The sequence below is a fragment of the Crocodylus siamensis genome, chromosome 1 (assembly GCF_052110815.1).
Source record: "Crocodylus siamensis isolate JL-2025a chromosome 1, ASM5211081v1, whole genome shotgun sequence".
Taxonomy (NCBI): Eukaryota; Metazoa; Chordata; order Crocodylia; family Crocodylidae; genus Crocodylus; species Crocodylus siamensis.
Genome location: NC_143395.1, coordinates 96,919,927 through 96,939,787, shown reverse-complemented (window position 1 = coordinate 96,939,787; position 19,861 = coordinate 96,919,927). Strand labels below are relative to the sequence as shown.

General features: G+C 41.9%; 1 protein-coding gene across 1 annotated transcript in view; it reads right to left on the bottom strand.

Annotated features, from left to right (window-relative positions):
* Positions 1–19,861, bottom strand: part of SLC35F1 (solute carrier family 35 member F1) — a 428,569-nt gene that overhangs the window by 54,846 nt on the left and 353,862 nt on the right. The window contains exon 3 of the mRNA XM_090038537.1: positions 13,916–14,043. Coding sequence (XP_089894663.1) covers positions 13,916–14,043 — 128 coding nt within the window. The remainder of the gene's footprint in view (positions 1–13,915; positions 14,044–19,861) is intronic.

The window sequence follows — 19,861 nt, the reverse complement described above, 5'->3', positions numbered from 1 at the left end:
AGCTGTGAAACTGAAGATTGCCTGTTGTTTTTTTATCTTTCAATTAACTGTATTGCAAAAGAAACAGAGCAAATTATGCTGATTATACTGAGCAGCCCTCTATTATGGACCCCTATTTTTCAATATCAAGGTTTGTCATTAAATAATAAATGCACTATGGTTGATTTACACAGCAGAACAGTTGTTTAGTCCAGTCATTAAAAAACAGCTTGTCCTAACAACACAATCCTTGTTTCCCTGACTTTATTTAAAGCTTTTATGGTAATAAGGTACGTTTAGCTCATGTTTCATTTATGATATTTAACATCTTGTTAGTAAATTAGGGTCAGTCATCATACAGCAATTAGACTGCTAGTATATTTCCCATTTGGTATAATCTTTTGCTTTTTGTCTGCCTGTTCTTGAAGTGTATCTATACAATCAAAATTAATCCAAAGGGAAAAGTTACACCCTTACTTGAAAATGGACACAAGTATCGGTATTTTCACGATGTTCTAATTACACACAATCATTTGTAACAAAGATGATGGTGATATCTCATAGGCACATATCTTGGTCTTTCTAATGTTTCTGCTTTTATCGTGTATTTGCTTTATATTGTTATTTTAAAGGCATATATGATGGGAAAATAAACTGAAAATATTATTAAAAAGTCTGTCCATATAATTCTTTTAACTTAAATCAATGAGTCAAATCTGAAACCTATTGATCTGTTCTGATATGGCAATCTGATACCTTCTTATTTTAACATGCTGGGCAAAACTGCTTTAGTTGGTTGAAGAGACCTATTGATTCTAATAGTTATCACATTGTCTTGGAGCCTATGTTGATGACCTATATTGCTCACAGACAATTCAGTGATAGCACTTTCTAAATAATTATTTTACTAATTTTATTTCTTTTGTGAATTAAAATATATATCTTCTTGCTGACACTACATACATTTCCTCTGATCTATACAAGTGCAATGAGAATGCATGTACAATGCATGAATATACTCTGAACGATATACAGCAAAGAGGACCTGAACAATCTTCAGAAATAAAGTCACTAGTGCACAGGAAGATTGTTTATATGCATCAATATCAAAAGGAAAATGCTGGTCAGCAAATCCCCAACAGAGTACAACACAGAACAGCTGAACTGATTCTTCTTTTTTAAACATGCACTGAATTTTTTCCCCACAATTACAAACCCTTCCTCACGTTAGGGCTTCTCATTAGCACTGCCCTCAAGCAAATCGTGTGGCAAGAGCTTTCCCTCACAGCTGCCACCTGTCAGTAACTAGCCCTGCGGTACTGCAGCAGCAGTTGCTATAAGGACTGATTCACTGTCAAGAGGGACTTTATTGCCCCCACCTCACCTCTTCTAATTAGAAATTCCCCTTTGGATGCCTCTAATGTGACAGATCTGGGAAATGCCGGTTATCTGTGTAAATCTGAGTAGTCATCATGAACAGCACTTAGAGGATCAGCTGTACCCCCTGCTAAACTTACTTTCATTTTGAAATCATAAGGAGAGAAAGTAATAAAACCCCATGAAGCTCTGACCCTGGCCCAGCCATACAGTAGTTCTGATGTCCCAGGGCTGGAGCTGTTGCCACTGCAACTGCTGGTGCATGGCTGGGCTGGGACGAGAGTTACACTGTGCTCCATGCCCCAGGCCAAAATGGGTTAATATTAATTATTTTTTTAAATATTTCAAAAGCATTTGAATTAAATTTTACCTTGTTGTGTTTCTAACTTCTGCATTTCATTTTTTCATTGTGCTGAATACCTTTTATTTTAAATTTTTAAGACTTACCTAATTTTAAATGTTATCCCTTTTTTGCATCCAAATAGTTATCCAAAATTCAGGAATAAATGGACAACCAGGAACCCTGTGGGTTGTTTTTATTAGGAGAAACTACTGATAGAGTCAATTAACAATGTAACCCCAGGTATTTACAAAGAATGTACAAAGACCTATTTCCTTGACAAAAGAGAAACCAACACCAGACAACAGTTTGCTTACAGTTGGAAACCTCTTTCAGCCAACACTTAACCCAAAAGCTCTCTCAATTTTTTTCTTTGGGCATGCTATTAGGGCTCCTGTGGTTGTGTATTATGCTTTCTGACTTTCTTAGCTCTGAGCTTATCTGGCCTTCCTGCCTTTCGTTCACAGACCTGCATATCTTCCTGAAACAGTGCCCATGAACACACGTGCCCCTAGATGTGCCATGCACAGCCCAGCATTTTCACTGGCAGCTTCATCTTTTTGGTTCCATCAAAAATCTTAATGAATTTTTATCACTATCATAAATGAAAGGTAGTACTACACCCAACCCACAGCAATGTATTATATTTAGTATTCAATACATTTTGATAGTATCTAATATTATATACAGCACTGTGTATTATATCATGTTATATCCTACACCATATTCTGCTTGTAAGATATATGTACGACATTTTAACATAATATGCAATATATAACCTTTATATTACAGCAGATTTTTATGTTTTCATGTGAAAAGTTTTCATGAAGGTGTTTCGATGTTTCCAAAACAAAATATTTTGGAACCTGTGTTCTACAGTAAATTTTGACATTTTGTCCTGATTTGGGATTACATTTTGAAATGTCAGAATTTCCTATGGGACAGAAATTCTATTTCCTGGCTGGCTCTACTAGCTCTGTTGACCTTCTGAACACAAATGGTAAGAGGTGTCACTTCACCAATGACATGTCTGTGATATTTATTTTCAAGACTGAAGAATAACTATGTAAAACCAACTCTTGTCTCTCCTCATTCTTCAGAATGTGGCTCAGCTGATCGCTTTTCTTTGCCAGGAATGAGCAACACTGCATCTTGAGTTCTTTAGAAAATTTTGTAAGACTCGCTTCTTCATCCTTTACTCCCACTACTCTCTATGGCGTTTTCGACATTCACATTGGTATTACTGTCTCGGCTTCAATCCTGAATCTGTATTTTAATTCGAGGACAGGGTATACATGAATGAGCATGTGTGTGTGCATGCGCCTAACAGATGAAGGAATTTATTGTTTTGATTTAAAGGCATGGAAAATCTATGCGGGTACCGCAACAAAAGCAGAGGTTAAATGCATATATGAATAAAATTAGTACAGACAGGCATTCCCCTACTTCACTTCTTCCTTTGCTGTACATACTACAGTCAGAAGCAGCTCATTTAGAGGTAGACAGGAGCTGTGAAGCACCTCTGATATTCCTGAAATTGGCCCGCTCCCGGGGGTTGGAAATGGATGTTTAATCTCCAGGTAACTTGTTAGAATCCTCCCAGTGTCAGTGCTGACAGGTAGTTAGTGCAGGATAAGCCAAGAACAACTGGAGAAGTTCTCAGCCAAAGGAAACTCGCTGATGTCTCTCTTGGTAACGCCTTTGCTTTTGAGCACCAGCAGTTAAGTGTAAGATGGAAACAGAGGACCAGATTCACAGCTGTTTGAAACGGATGCTGTTCCATGAACTCTCATGGACTTTTGTATGCTTACAGAAGCAGAGATCTTGGCTCAGAACAAGTTCAGTCATTAGATTCAGGACTCTGGTTACTTGGCTAAGCTGATTCTGGTTGGAGGTTTTACAGTTCAAATATTAAGACGAAAGCATTTCAAAATCCACTACTGAAACAAAGGCAAGCTGCTCTTCAAGGGGATGTTGAGCACATTTTTCTCTTTATGCACCCAAAGGGCAGGTACCCAAACATGTAGCTGCCATTTTTGGAACCTATGCAAAGCCAGTAATTCTATTTCACATGTAGTCTGACCATGCAAACTTCCATATGGCTATTGAGCATGTGCAGTAAGCTTCACACTAGCTAGGCTGGTAGTTTGCTCCACATCTGCATACCTGGGTGAGCATTTGTCCCAAAATTATAGCTGGGCAAAAAAACCATGGCTAGTAGGCATTAGATGCCAGAACAGCAGCAAGCCCCTTCACTCATCCAGAAAGTGGGAGATTGAGGCTTTAGGTCCCCTCTTACCAAAGAACGTTTGAATGTACATATCCCAGTCCTCCACTCTAACCACCAGGCCCACAGATCTGGCATTATGCAGTCACCTCTCTAATGTCCCTTTGAAGCTGAGTATTTGCATCTTGCCTTTAATATTCATTACAAAAATGGATAAAAAGCAGTGAGGACGTTTCTGACCCATTAGGAACAAAGGCCCAGGCTGGAACACATGACCCACTGGCCACCATCCAAGATAGCAGTTCTCATTAAGCCAAATATACGTTGCTTGGCTTGATCTTCCAGGTCCTACATCTCTCCCTTTCCTGGCAGCCCAGAGGTCCAGCTTCAAGAGGAGGGCTGGAGAGGGGTCTGAATAATGCTTAACCTGTGGACCAGTGGCTAGACCCCTATGTTAGTAAGTCAGAGAAATGCAAGTTCAAATTCCCCCTGGATGAAAAGGACATACTACATGGGTTTCCTGCTTCCTAGGCAAGTGCCTTAACCACAGGGCTAAAATGTGAATGTGCCCCCCTCTCCTGTTTTCTAACACCCAGTAATCATCAGTTTTTTAACTGGCTAACATTTAATTTATGTGAGTACAGAACTATGTATCTGCCTGGGCAGAGTACACTCTACTATACATGCTCAGCAGACGTGGAATAGAACAGCAATTGTGCTTTTGTTCTAAAAACGGAAGTTACTCAGCTGGGTAAGTGCCATTTGGGTGTGTAAAGGAAATACAATTCTGCCTTTTAAGTCTTGACACAGCATCTTCCTGTTACATATATGCACAGAATGTAATACTTTTTCCCTGTGCTTGTTCTGTAAACCATACTCGCATTGCGTTATTCCCTCACCATGCAAAAATATTCCACAGAACACTAAAATATGACTTACCGTATGCACATCAGGGAAAACATTCTGCCTTAGCCATTGCTAGAGAAAAGATGCCAGAATTGGTAGAATAGTATTGCAGTTCCTCTGCTCCTAGTATTCCAGGTGTATTTTAAAATTATTTCACACCTTCTGCCTCAATGCACACTAACTCCACAGGGACCAAAGAGTAAGCAAAGTCTATCGCTGTACAGCCCTCCTATGATAAGTACTTACTGCTGACTCCTTTTCTTTCCTGGTGGCATTTGTTGAGGTATGAAAACTGCCAAAGGTAATTGGAACAGTGATATATTGCTAAAGCTCATGGTAATTCACAAGCAGCACAGAACATCAGTAACAAAGTTTTATCACTTGTCTCTTGGTGTCTATAAATTCCGGGTTTTACTACTTTTGTTTTCATTGTGCCAATCAAAGGCTTGAGTGCCCAAGGGATAAATTACCAGCTAAATCATCAGTTGGAAACATGGCTGTCTTTTCTTCAGTGATCTTTTCATGGCTCTGTATGCACATATGACAGTAATGTGGTCCAGGGGTTTGAAGAACCAGACTGATTATATGTTTAACATACAAGCAAAAAGAATAACAATTAATACTAGATAATACAAAAGAACAGTACCAAATGCATGTAAGAGTAAAAAGCAGTAAAAAGTCTTGCAATAAAAGCACTACATATTGATTATATATCTATGGGTATACTTGTATACTCACTCACAGACACGGTTGGGTGTGTGCGCGTGTGTCAGAGAGAGAGAGAGAGAGTGAGAAAGAATGTGTCTTATGAAGCTATTTGATATACGGGGAAATAACCTATCTTAAAGACAAGGTTAGATACATTCGTAGCACATACAAAAGTTAATGAAGTTGGTAGAACGTGCATGATGTAATGCACTGTAAATGCAGACAAGGAAGCTGAGGTCTTTGTGTTCATGTGAACAGTTTTCACAGGAATATATACCCACACACACACACACACACACTCCTGCGTATACTGAATCTAGACTTAAATAACTGAAAGAACTTCACTATCTTTTAATACCTTGGGGACAAGAATTTTATCTACAGTAGAAAGTGGTATCCCTAACTATACTTAAAAGAATCTTGAATAGTTATTAAATCTTCTACAGGCCTACACTAGGGATGTGTAAAAACAGCTAGGATAAATAAGGAAAGCATCACCACATACAGTCTTAAAAGTTATCTGTATAATCTTAAAATCAGTCCTAAGGGAGCTGATTCTAATGTACACAGGAGTGTTAGATACGCTTTTTATACACCTGCAATACCTGAAACTCAAGAGGACTGCACAACCTAATGCAGTTTGGATTAAACTGCCAAAGCAAACTAGGGAATATTCTACACGTTTATAGGCAGTTGGGAATCAGGAGTTCAAAATGTTATATCTTTAGAGTATATTGGTTCCTCTTGAATAATCAATTTGTGGTATGTTTGAATGTACCTTCTGGGTGAATGCGACAATTTCAAAACACACTGACCTCTTCAGTGTTTAATTTTAATGAAAAAAGATATTATGTGACATCAGCTAGGCAGGACTAGCCTGCCTATGTGGTTGCAATTGTACCATCATGACATGCAGGGGTGTCCATGATGTTGACACAAGAAGGACAGACTGAGACAATATGGCCACATCCAGATGATTGTAGACGTTTTGTTCCCCTGGGGACAAGTACCAGCACCGTACTTTGTGCCCCCACTACTTGTCCCCTGGGAACGTCTGTGCCATGAGCACTTTGGCGCACGGCAAATTACCCAGGGTGGGGTAGGGGATGCTGAGGCCAACATTGGGCCAGCAGCCTTACCTGGGGGCCTGGGGACCTCCTGGGGCTGCAGCAATTCTGCCATGCGGATTCTGACTGGCAGCCAAAGCATGGCTCCAGACAGTCCGGCTCCGCTTTTGAGCAGCGGGCACTGCCGATCCATGCGCTGCTTTGCCTTTTTTTTTTCCTGCAGAATTTTCTGATCCCTAGATATCCCCCCAGATATCCATGGGTGAAAAAAACCCACTGAAAAAAAAAAAGGCAGAGCAGAGCAGCACATGCATAGGCAGCGTGCCCTTGCAGCACACAAGACATCTAAATGAGCAGTATGTGGCACTGCAGATGTCTCTACGGTGCCACATACTGTACGGCCACACTCATCTGGATGCAGCCTATGAGGCCAAGACTGGTGCCAAGACATTCTGATATAAAATGGAAAGGCCATATTCTAGGGAAGATAGGAAGTCCAACACTGGGTCAGATTTATCAGTATTCTAATCCAGCATTCTTTCCTCTGAGCTATTACCAGTTTCTTCCATGGAAGCTGCAGATGGAGAAATATATAATGACTTCCTCATAAAGGAAGTCAGTAATGGTCCTATACCTTGTAGTCTAAGCTGTAAACTTCAGATTGACTTTAAATGTAATAAACAACATGGTCTGTAGTGCAAGCACTCTCACTTTTACATTATTTAAAGAAAAAGAGAGGGAATCATTTTGTTTCTCAACTGTACTGCTCTTTGTTTCCATATCATGATGGTGCCCTGGGGAACTGACTGAACTGCTCACTATCAAATAGCGATCCTGGAGGAATGGGCGTTTCAGCCATATTTAAATTTGAAGCACATCCAGAAGTTAAGGTTATACTAGTATAATCTTGTTAATTAGAATGACTCTACTTTCCAAACAAATTTAATGACAGCTGCATGGAAAACTCACCAGAAACTATTTATTTCCTAACAAGGCTGTGTCAACCCAAAACACTGACTGCACAGTACCTTGTTACTACTGCACAGTAGCGATGTCTGGCAGGAAGCATGATGTGATACTACTGCACTGTAGGGGTGTGTGAAGCAGGCATATTCAATTCAGATTTGGATTTGGTGCAATTCGTGAGACAGTGATTTGATTAAGTCGACTGAGATCGTCCCGATTCGATTTGGCCGAATCTGACGATTCGATTCTGATTTGAAGAATCAGAGATTCAGCCAGAAACAGCTTTGTATGTTTTTTCTATGTACCTCAAGGTCCCAGGCACAGCTGTGAACCCTGCGATGGCTGGGTGGAGGGAGTGTTCCACGGGACCATGGGGGAGTCCCTTGTGCACTTGGCAGTGGACCTGGAAGTGGAGTGGAAGTACTTCCAATTCACTTCTGGGTCTGCTGCCGAGCACCTGGGGAACTCCCCCGAACCTCCCCAGCTCAGCAATCAGCCACGGGGAGACCCTGGGTTTCCCCCCAGACCCAGGAGGCACTAGTCACCAAACTAGGGAATGAGGGGGTCTCCTGCATGCTTGGCAGTGGACCTGACAGTGGACTGGAGGTAATTCTGGTCCACTTCTGGGTCTGCTGTTGAGCATGCGGGGGACCCTCCCCCCCACTCTCATGGGACACTCCATTCACCCCACCAACTCAGCATTCACGAGTTACGCCTGGTACCTTGAGGTACGTAGAAAAAACATATACAGCTGTCTACTGCCAAATCACTGAATCTCTCCAAACTGAATTGGAGGCATCTAATTCTATTTGAAGAGATTAATGGGTCTCCTGATTTGATATGTAGATTCGTCTGCCAAATTGGGCTGAATCTCCTCCAAATCAAATCAATAACCGAAGCTTCGCACAGCCCTACTGTGCAGTGGTAATGACCTACTGTGCAGTCAGCGTCATGAAAAAGCCATTTGGCAATGGTACTGCACAGTAATTCCAGTTACTGCATGTAGAAGAGCACTAGGGTGCTCGCTACTAGTAATAGTATAAGGACAGCTTCCAATCAACCGGGCAGCCCAGGTGGAAGTTGCTAGGGCAACTGATTGGGTCAGCTGACCGTCAGGGGGCAGGGCCTGGACTATATAAACACAGAAGGCTGCAGCCTGAGCAGCAGGAAGCTCTGTTGCTGAGCTGAGCAGCCTGACCATCCGAGCGTCGGCATTATGATACGGGGTAGAGAGAACCCTGGCAGGGAGATGGAGAATGGCCAGGGTGGCGCAGAACGTATGTTATAGCCAGGAGGCTTATTTTGAGTTACAGCTGGTTGGCTTATGGCTTTGAGTTTTGGTTGGGTTGTTTGTGTAAAACTGGAGGAGCAGGTGAGGCTGTAGGGGAAGGAGGAGGCCTCGGGGGAACTCCTCAGTAGCGTGGGGGGGTTCCTGGTGTCCTGCAAGGGCACAGCAAGCGGGTGCTGGGGAAGGCACAGCAGTTTGGCGCTGGGGTGGCACTGCAGTTGGGGGTGTCTTGACCCCAGCCCCATGTGGGGTGATATCAGGACAGGCCCAGTGAGGGCGCTGGCAAAAGTCCCAGTGGGGCATAGGACCCTAGAAGGGCTCTGGGCCCAGGTAAGTCTGAGGCCACCTGAGCCCCAATCTTGGGAAGCCTGAGTTGGGCATAGAAGGCCCCAGCGTGGGCAGGAGTGCGAGAAGCGTGAGCATAGGCCCCAGCGTGGGCGGGAGCGTGAGAGGCGCAAGCATAGAAGGCCTGAGGGCGGGTGGAGAGCGCGAGAGGCATGAGGCACAGGCCCGAGGATGGGCGGAGGGTGCGAGAGGCGCAAGCAAGGCCCCGGTTGGGGCGAGCGCACGATTAGAGAGCCTGGTGAGGGCGCATACATGGAGAGGCCCCGGAAGGGCAAGCATATGAGTGAGACGCCCCGGAAGGGGCCATTTAGGAACAAGGTAGGCACGAGAACATCTGGAACAGCTGAGAGGCTTGGGGCGTGGTATTGGGGTGGAAGGAGCCACGCAACGCCCATAGGGTTGCGGCACCAGAGTCCATTTGCGTAGAGCAGAGACCAGAAAGATAAGAGCACCAGATCCAAGGGGTCGAATAAGGCAGCCTCCCATTAGTATTCTAGAACATCAAAGTCGTGGCGGGCGAGAAAGAGGGTGCTAGACCGGCAACTTGGCACGGTAGGGGTGCCAGGAGAGGTCACGGCTGCTCCTGGGTCCCTGCCCCGTGACACTGCACAATCATTCAGTACTTGTATAAATAAGTACTATTGCTTTTATAAGTACTAAGTGACTCCATAGTAACAAGTGTGCAATCAGTATCTCACGCAGTTGTGGCTACAAGGAAGTAAAACTTGTTAGAACAAGTTTTAGATAATGTTCTCATGGAGTATGGGGGTAAGACAGATGCTATTACAGGTAGCAAAATGCAGTGCTGTGCAGAGATGCTTGCACTCTAGCAGTTACACCCCAGGGAATTATGCACAGAAAAAATCAAAATAACATGCAGAACAACTCAAAATGATGCAAAATTAATTACTTCTATATATTTTTTTTTTACAAATTAACTAAATATAGAACTATTTGAACCTTTTTTAGAAATATATGAAGGTACTTTGTATGGCTGGGGTGTGTGTGTGGGGTGTGTGCATGGGGGGGATTTGTGAAGGTGTAAGGGTGTGTGTGTTGGGAAGGTTATGGATGAGTGTGGGGTTTGTGATAGGTGTGAGGTTTATGGGGGGTGTGAGTATGGGAGTTTGTGAGGTTTGAGGGTGGGTGTGGGGTTTGTGGTGGGGGTTGTGAAAGGGTGTGGGATTGTAGGTAGGTATGGACACCCCCCCACATGGTGCACAGCCCCTGCTGCTGGTGGCTCAGCAGCAGCAGGCAACAGGCCCTCAGGGCGCTCATAACCATAGCAGGCGGAGCCCTCGGCAGCATGCATCTCTGGCTGAATCCCAGGACCTGCATGTGCTGGCATGGAATTGGCCCCCAGCTCACCGGTGTGCATCTTCACACCAGATTAGGCTGGCTCTGTGCCAGCATGTCGGGCTTGCAGAACTGCAGGCAGGAGCCGCATGCCATTGGGTCGGGTGGGCTCATGTCTCTCTGGGTGGCTTCCCACTGGAGTGTTGGAAGCCCCACGTACTAAGCTGGCCGGCCTGGCCCAATAGCGCATGGCCCATATACACCCACAAACCCCACACCCAGCCACACCCCTCCATGCCCACCCCTCCTCCTGCAGGCAGGAGCTCCCTTCATCACTTATCCAGCTGTCCAAGCATGCAGTTCTCCACAAAAGTAGAGGCATAAATCCGGCTGCAGTTAAATTATGCAAAAATATGCAATTATTATGCCTTTCATGCACAAAATTGTGCGGGTGCATAATTGCATAATTCCCCAGGGTGTAAGCATGGCTGTCTCCAGGACTAATTAGCCTGGGTGGGGAATTGGACTTGCACAGCTGTACAGGTACCCACACTAGCTGTCTTTATGACATGGTGGACTAGTCCACCTAATAAAAAGACCGTTTAAATTGGAAAATGTGCCTGTCCTAGGGAGTTTAATATTATTTGGCAAACACCACCACCCAAGGTTTGAAATTACAGACTGAAGCTGGAACTGCAAATCAGTATCAACAAAGCTTATGTCTATAATTAAGGCATTTCTAGCTTTTCCTTTTTGGGAGCTGCCTAATGTTTTCTCTTAAGAGCACCACAGGTTCAGTACATTTGCATGTTATTTTTGCCTGATGGAGTAGAGACTTCTTGAGAAAAAGGTATATGCTGTAAAACAGATTTTCAATTGCAATGGTCCATGTACCACTGCTCTGAAAATATTGTCTTTTATTGAAGTGTCATTGTCAATCTATTAACAAGTCAGGACCATAAAATGCTTATTTTCTAGACATCAGGGAAGCAAAGAAACAAGTCTGTCCAGAATAAAATCCTCACAAAGTCAGTGAAGGCGTTAGTGCTCATTTACACCAAATGAAAACCTGTTTTTAGCACAGGCTTAAAATGTGGCTCAGGGTTTCTTAGGATTCAATTTTGCAAGGCACTGCTACCTGCCAGCGCGTGGTGATTGCACTCAGCACTTCACATGATGTAGAATCAAGTCATGGAAGATTCCTGAAGAGAATGGCACCGTTCTCGACACACACACACAGACACACACAGACACACGCTTCACTCATTTCAGCACATGCTCATCTCACTGTACCTGATCTTAGAGCTTATCTACATGTAAAAGGTAAGTCACATTATGACAGATTGTGCATTTAAAACACTGCAATATCACCAAGTAACTCCATATATAGGCAAACACTAATAAAACAGTCCAGAACAATTCTGGGAAGGGAATGGGGAAATGCAGCGCTTGTTGCCACTTGGCATAGGTTATTCTCTTCAAGCCTTACAGGAAAGAAGATAGAACTCCCTTATCTCCTTTATGTGAAACAGGGTTAAAAGGTATCAGATGTTTCTTTCCTACTTCCTCCCTTACCTCAGAAATATAAATACTAAAGTGGTAGAACATGCAAACAGGGTAACATACAAATGTAGTCATACAGATGTTGTGGGGGGGAGGAGTTTAAATACATTTTTGAAAGGTATTAACTAACAGAGTAAGGTGTGAGGGTCATGTTTTATTACATTCTGACTAATAGCCTTTGAAAGGGTCCTGAAGGTAATGTTAAATGTTGAGGCATGTGTCAAAGAGTTCTCAAAGTCAAATGCTAGCAGCAGATGTGCTTGCAGTTGCTCACATTGATTTTGAATGTTCAGTGTAAATCTTAGACTGCAAAAGTTCTCCATTGTTCTTGCTTCTCATTCAGGTACAACTAATGCACTCAGCATTTTCCATCATCGCTTATTCAACTATGGAAGAGATATGTTCCTAATTATCTCTGGTTTTGCAGAACATTAACTGCTGCTCATTTATTTTGCTGGCTTTAGAGCAAGTTTCAGGCAAATAAAGTGTAAATAAGAGACAGAATATCCAGTGATGCCCTGTTATTTAGAGATAATATGGAATGGGAGTGTGCTTATTTCTGAACAATTGGCAACAAGGTGCATAGCCATTTCCCAAGATGTATATTTTCCATTCTATTATAAAAACATTTTTATTACTCATTTCTCCACTGAAATGGAACAAATCTAAATCTTCCGTGTTTGGATTTAAAATATGCAGGCCAGATCTTTAAAGACTCATGTAGTTTGTCTTTTATTTTGTTCTTGAGGGGAAAACTGAACCTGAAATCCTATCTTTTTTTGATACCTACAATTGCTTGACTGAAGGCAACAATTAACGTATTATTTAAATGACAGGATTTGCCCTTATAATTTAAATATGGATTGCAAAAAATGTTGCATCTTTGTCTGAGTGGAAATTGAGTCCACAAAAAGTGTTGTACTCTTTAAAAATGTATGACTAAAAGAGCAAACCAAGTAGGCTGAGCCCAAGAATGTGAGCCTTTGTAATATGCCTAAGAACTGATCCTCCTATTTTTCTACTAGGTGATGAAAGGATGGCAGTAAAATTAACGAGAGGCAAGTATATTTTGTTGTATCTTCTACTGGACCAACTGTACAGTTGGGAGAACTGTTGGACGAGCTTTTGGGGCATGTAGGGCTCCTATACTACTACACACTTTTTGGGAATGTAGGGCTTCCCCCGCCGTGGGGTGGGGGGTGCTTTAGAGTGGCTCTCAGAGCCTGCAGTATCACATGAGTGGCTCTCAGAGCCTGCAGTATCACATGTATTCAATGCCCCACGCTTCAAAATGGCAATGGGGGTGCTTGGACTAAAGCTCATTTAGTTAAAGTGCCCCCACCACCATTTTAAAACACAGGGGTGCTGAATACACGTGACATGGAGGCTGCTGGAGTGTGCTGATTAGCATGCTGCAGCAGACTCGCAGCAAACTCAGTTAATCAAGTCTGCTTCAACACATGCTAATTAGCACATGTTGGAGCAGAGGTCTGTCACGTGTATAGGTGCTCCAAGTGCCCTCCCTCAAGTCCCTGAAGAAGGTCACTGTATGCCTGAAACTTGTCCAATAGCTCTTCCAACCATATACTTGATCCAATAAAAGATATTACAAAAAAAATCCTTGTCCCTTGTACATTTCCTGGACCAACACAAGTATGATAACATTCCAACTCTAGTAAAATTCAGCAAATATTAAACCTAAATGCTTATGAGTCTGAGCCATAATATAGGAAGATAGTGAAGGATTCTTCAGTATGCCTGACCTTGACACATTCAAATCAATGCAAACATCCCCCTTTACTTCAGTGAGTAAAGAATCCAGCTTTGAAAGAGGAAAACTTGTGACTTCTTACCTGTACACTAGTAAGAGTGGTATATTGGTAAGCTTTGACTACCAGGTAATTGGCTTCTATATCTATTATCCCCAGGATCATGTACTTCCACCATCTTCGTTTCAAAATTGCCAGCAAGTTTTCCTCTCCTGTGGCAGTAAAGGAAACAGGAAAACATTCATAAGCAAACAAACATACAAACAAACAAATAAATCTACACCCACAAAACCTTCATGTAATGAGAGGTTGTGCTGTGTGATCTCTTGCAATTACATGACTTGAAAAAATGCAACAGGATGTCAATCCAAGTCCTAAAACACAGTTAAAAACTAATATATTTAAAAAACATTCTAGATCAGGTAAAAACTAACACCTTTTTTGTTTTGAAATATCCAATCAGCACAACAAAGAAGGACTGGTTGATTGGGCTTTCAATTCACCTGAGTTTTGAAAAGCTTGCCAGGAAAACAATTGGAGTTCAAACAAATGTTTAAATATATGCCTATCTAGGTGTTATTTTTATGCATTTTATAAGAATATTTTTTGCTCAGTGTATCAATTTAATTTTTGTCTACCAAAGAACCATGACTATGTAACACATGACCTGAAAGGTTCTCATTTAAAGTTGGAGCTTAATAGTGCATAAGGGTAAAAGAGAAATAAGGGTAGTAACAGAATAAAATTGAAGCTAATTACAAAGTTTAAGAGACAGCTATTGTGATCTTAGGTTCAAAACACTGGACTCTTAGGGCATTTTTACACGTATTTTGGGATGTGGTGCTGAGCACTTTAAATAGTGAGTTGCACTAATTAAAAGCGCACACGTGTCAGGTGTATCGGTGTCCCTGTGCTGAAAAAATGGTGGCGGGGAGCTTTGAACTAAAGCTCAAACGTAGTTTATTTTAAAGCGTCCTACTGCCATTTGTTAAGTACAGGGATGCGCGGGGATGCTGATACACATGACACAGAAGGCTGCCAATCAATTTCTGTGCACCAGCAGATTTGATTAACTGACTCTGCTCCGACGTGCAGGAAATCCCTGCACATCTACAGGAGCTCCTTAACACTGTTTAGAGAAAGGTTGCTCTGAGACAAACAGGTTGTGCATGACGGGTAGCTCTGCTTGCAGAATCAATTTGTGAAGCAGGCAGATTTGTTCTACAAAGCCGTTGTAGAGGAATCCTGTCAATCACACAGTACTTAATTTCTACTGTGTGAAGACTGTCGGTGCAATAAGGCTTACAGATCAAATCCACAACTTCTGAAAGGTCAAACAGTCCTAATGTTAGGCCAAGGATTATTACTGGTCTTACTTCAAAAAGAAACCAAATACTTAGTGAAAATGGGCAAACCTATTAGTATTTACAGGCATTATGCAAACATCTACTAATGAAAACTGGAAATCCATGGTGGGTAGAGGTGTCCATATAGACCCACAACCACTAAAGAGGTTATAGTCTACAAAAGGATACAATAAGAGTTGACTTGAACCATTGGCATAATTTTTCAGATACATTTGAACCATTTGGGGAAGTTAAAGATACTGTTAGTACATTTTTGCAGATCTGCATGCGTCTACACACCTTTTTTAGTGCTGGGTACAACAGCAATTAGCAATGGACAAACTAGGATACGTAAAAAAGGAAATATTCTGAACCATTTTGACAACCGGCACCAAAACTTTGGAAGGTTTGAAAAGTTTGGGCACTTCCATTTATTTTTCATTGTCATGTATGCCTCTACATCTCTAGATTCCAGCTGGAAAAATGTGGTCTCTGTATTTCTGGCGCACAGACAAGCAGAAATATCAGAGATATGAAAACTCAGACCTATTGCCGTACACAAGAGGGGCAAATACTTCAGATATTCATTCAAAAGCTTGGACATGAAACTTAGCCCCACTGAAACCAATGGGAATTGTGCCACTGACTTCAACAGATTTCACCGAGTGTTTGTCTCTGAAGGAAACCCTGAATTATTTGATGCTTGTTCATTAACAAATACGCCCACACACATTTGTTATAATGGGGCATCATTAAGCAAATCCTGATGATCTGCTGTTGGCAGTGACAGTGAGAATGTAAAATTCAACAGATAAAAACAGACTTTGTTTATGTAGTAAGAAGAAGAGAAACAGCAGGAGTCAGGACCTAGATTATACTAAGTATTTTGCCCAAACAACAGGCAATAAGTAATTTAAAAAACTGGATCTGAATAAATTGGTCCCTTTCAGCACATCATACGTTTCCATCAACCTTTATGTTCTAAATGAGCTCTGACTAGAAAAAAAACCATTTTGTTTATGTTGCTGTATAGGTGCATGATGTAAGTTTAGGTATTTATCATGTCTATTTGAACATAGAAAAAAATAATTTCTTTTTTGGATGTTTGCTTTTTGAATATTAAAGAATGCATTTTGAAATCAGCTTTTGGGGATTTAGCTGTGTGATTCCCATCAACATCAGTGCAAGTAATTCAGGTAAATCCCTTCCCAGGATTTTGAAAATGCATACTTTGGATTTACGATGCCAAAATGATTTGACATACCTAGAAAATACCAAACTAAAAAGTGTTGGCATAATGGAAAGACATGCTTACGGCATTAAAGTAATTTTTTCTTAGCTTAAAAATTAGAAGAACGATGGAATCAAACTAAGAAAAGGTATAGAATTCATTGATGCACTTAGTGCACTGTGCATGGCATTAACACAATATATTGGTAGCTAAATTAATGCTGACACTTGTCAGCTAGGGTTCCAAAAGCACTTAGGATCATGCTTAACTTCAAGTACCTGTTTGTGCCCATCCCTATTCAGAGGAACACATAAGCTTGTGATTAACATTAAGCTTGTTTGTATCCCTTGTCACATGCTTTAGCACATTGCAGAAGCACCGCTTAATTCCTATCCTTTGTGCTTCCTCACTTCCTTAAGAAAAGACATAAATGGTAGGTACAGACATTCAAAGAGCCAAGGCAGGATCGAGCTAAAGTTATATGGTTTTCTTTAAATGGCATAGTTTAGATTGGTAGCAAACAGAATACACATTCATGCTTTGGTGGGGAGAGCAAATCTTAGACCAGGTTCCATACTTTTTAAAGCAGTCTGTGTGTGCTGAACATCTGTTTTGTTCTGGGTACAGACCAGTTCTGTGTGCTGAACTTCTGTTCTGTTATGGATACAGACTGGTTTCTGATTGCTTATACTGGTAAACGTGTAATACCTAAACCTGGCCATAAGGGGCTTATGACAGAACTACACTCCCAGATTTGCTGCTAGGGATGTTGGAGGACAGAAAAAACATAGAAGCAGCTTTAATGGACTATCCCTTTGCATATATGGTCCTGCCCTCCATAGATGTTCTGAGATCTGCAGGTTTTTCTACTGGATTTGGAGGCAATTCTGCAGTCAGAGGGCCATGCTCCTCTCCCTCTTCTGGATCTGTATAAACCTTGGATCAGTTATCTCATATTATATTATGAAAATCAGCAAGGAGAGGCTTACAGAGATTTCCAGGCAAATCTGCCCTCGTGCATTTTCTACAGAATGATATGATAGACACTATGACAAAGGACATAAATTACACTTAACCCAGTAAAAGTGATCAGAAACTGGTTCAAATCTGTAACACAACAGAAGTTCAGTACACATAAACAACTTTCAAAATGGACAAAACTGGTTTAAGATTAACCTGGATAGATGTAATATGAGAGTAAACTGATTTAGGTTAACTCTGTCCCACATCCCCTCCAGACTGAAGTTAACTCACAGTTCCCCACCATTCCAGGATGCTTTTCTCCTCCCCTGCAAACCCCTGCTTGCAGGGTGGGCAGACTAACCTTGGCCCAAGTCGTCTCCTTCAGACAGGCAGGGAGGTGTGCTCCGGCATCCCCCCAGCTTCTGGCCTGGGCCACTACAGGCATGTGGCTGCATTTCCAGAATCAAAAGTGAATGTCTGTTCACTTGCTTATTGGTTCAATCTATGCAGCTTAGACTAACCTGCAAAGACTGAATTGATTCAGCCTTAAGTGTTTTGACTGTGTGTACTTATATAGAGTTAGGATTAGTTTTCCAAGGCAAGATGGGGACATCTCATTGACTTAAACCTAGACTGGACAACATGGTAGAGAATATGCAGTAACGAACAATGCTGCATTACCTTCAAAGATACAAACTAGATCTGCCAGCTCTTTTCTATTTCTGATTCCTATGGCTGCAGTATGAGATCTATAATATTTTACAGAGAAGTTCAGTTTTCTAAGACAGGGTAGGAGAAACTCTGAGCATAAGGAATGTGAAGTGGAGAGAACAAAAATAAAGATCAAGGCAAAAGAAGTGCTTTAGCTTGAAAGATCAAAACACTCTTAAAATACAAAGTTCTCCAGTGACTATAGATTGCAATGTTATTTACCATTATACTAAGGCTCTTTTTTCCATTTTAGATACAGCACTATTGGGAACTGAACTGAGCAACCTTGTGGTTGACGTGGCAGTGAACTGATTTAAATATGTAGAGTCTGTTCTCTCACAGATGCAATGAAAAGTGAATTTTGCACAAGTAACTACTATCAATGGTAGTAGGAGCAGTGTTGTAAATCCTTTTGCTCTAACTAGAGAACAGGTCCATTAACTATAAAGTAAACAGAACATTACAAGAAAGGAAGGCTGTTATCAATAATCTGAAATGGGAGAAACAGGATTATACCCTCCCCTCTCCTTCCCCCCCATCCCCGTAAGTCACAGACAACAAAATAGTCATCCCCAAATAAATCAAGTATGCTGAAACGGATAAGTAGTTTTGGTCTTTTTTGTGATCCAATTTCACTTTGGTGGTGAATGTGTGTATGTGTGTACTTGTGTAAAAATTTTGCAAAAGTCCTTGACACAACAGTCATAGAAAAAAAGCTAACTAGTGACTATCTAATGCTGCACAGTGGTGGTGATGCTAGCCACTTTTTGCCCTATAGCCCAGTGGTTAAGGACATCCTGGACACATCTACATGTGAAATTAATAAGCAGCAATAAACTCTGGTGTATATCGCACCAGAGTTTATTGCTCCCAGGCACCACGTTTACACATGTGCCCAGGACACCCAACCCAGGGTGTCTGACCTGGCTCAATGTGCTGCAGAGGGGCTAGCTGGGGCACAAAGGTGCTCCAGTGTGGGGCTAGCTAGCAGGCAGCCAGAGCATTGAAATATGCTCATGCTTCAGCCAGCCCCATCAGTATCTACACATGCACCGATAAAGAACTGTGTTGCAGGGCAGTGCTTATATTTACAAGTACTAACCTATGGCAAAGTCAATTAGTTTACTGTGGCCTAATAGGGCCACATGTGTAGATGCAGAGACTTCACTGAGGAGCTAATTAGGCAACTCTGCAGTAAACATCTTGGGTAGATGTGTGCCCACCCCAACACAGAAGACCTTGGTTTGGGGGCAGAGGGAATTGAATCCACATCTCTCAGTTACCAAGACAGTGAAAGTCTCAGACCACAGACTGGCAGTATTTTCCTCTCTTCCTTTTGATGCTGGCCCACTGGGTAGCTAACAGGCAGAGATTCATAAGGCCAGAAGCAGAGCAGGACAAAGGGAATGACTGTAGTCCAAACAGGTGCTCACTACCCTGGAATGGAGGGAACCCTTGCTCTCAATGCTATTTCTGCCTTTTCTGTTTACTAGTCATTGGATAAAATGCAGAAACAGCATTGGTAGCAGGCACTCGATCCCAGAATTCAGCTTCCTTTTGTTTGATCTTTATCACCCATGAATTCTTCCTTTGTGGTTTTCCAGGGGGCTGGTTCAACCATGATGGCTGGATAATATTCATAGAAATCACTCAGTCCATAGCCTAATGATTATAATATTATGCTATAATTCTAGTTCAAGCCTGAGAAAGAGGGGAGTTCTAGAGCCCAGATTTCCCTTGTCCTTAGTAATCACAAGGCTGCTGAACAGGTATCTCTTC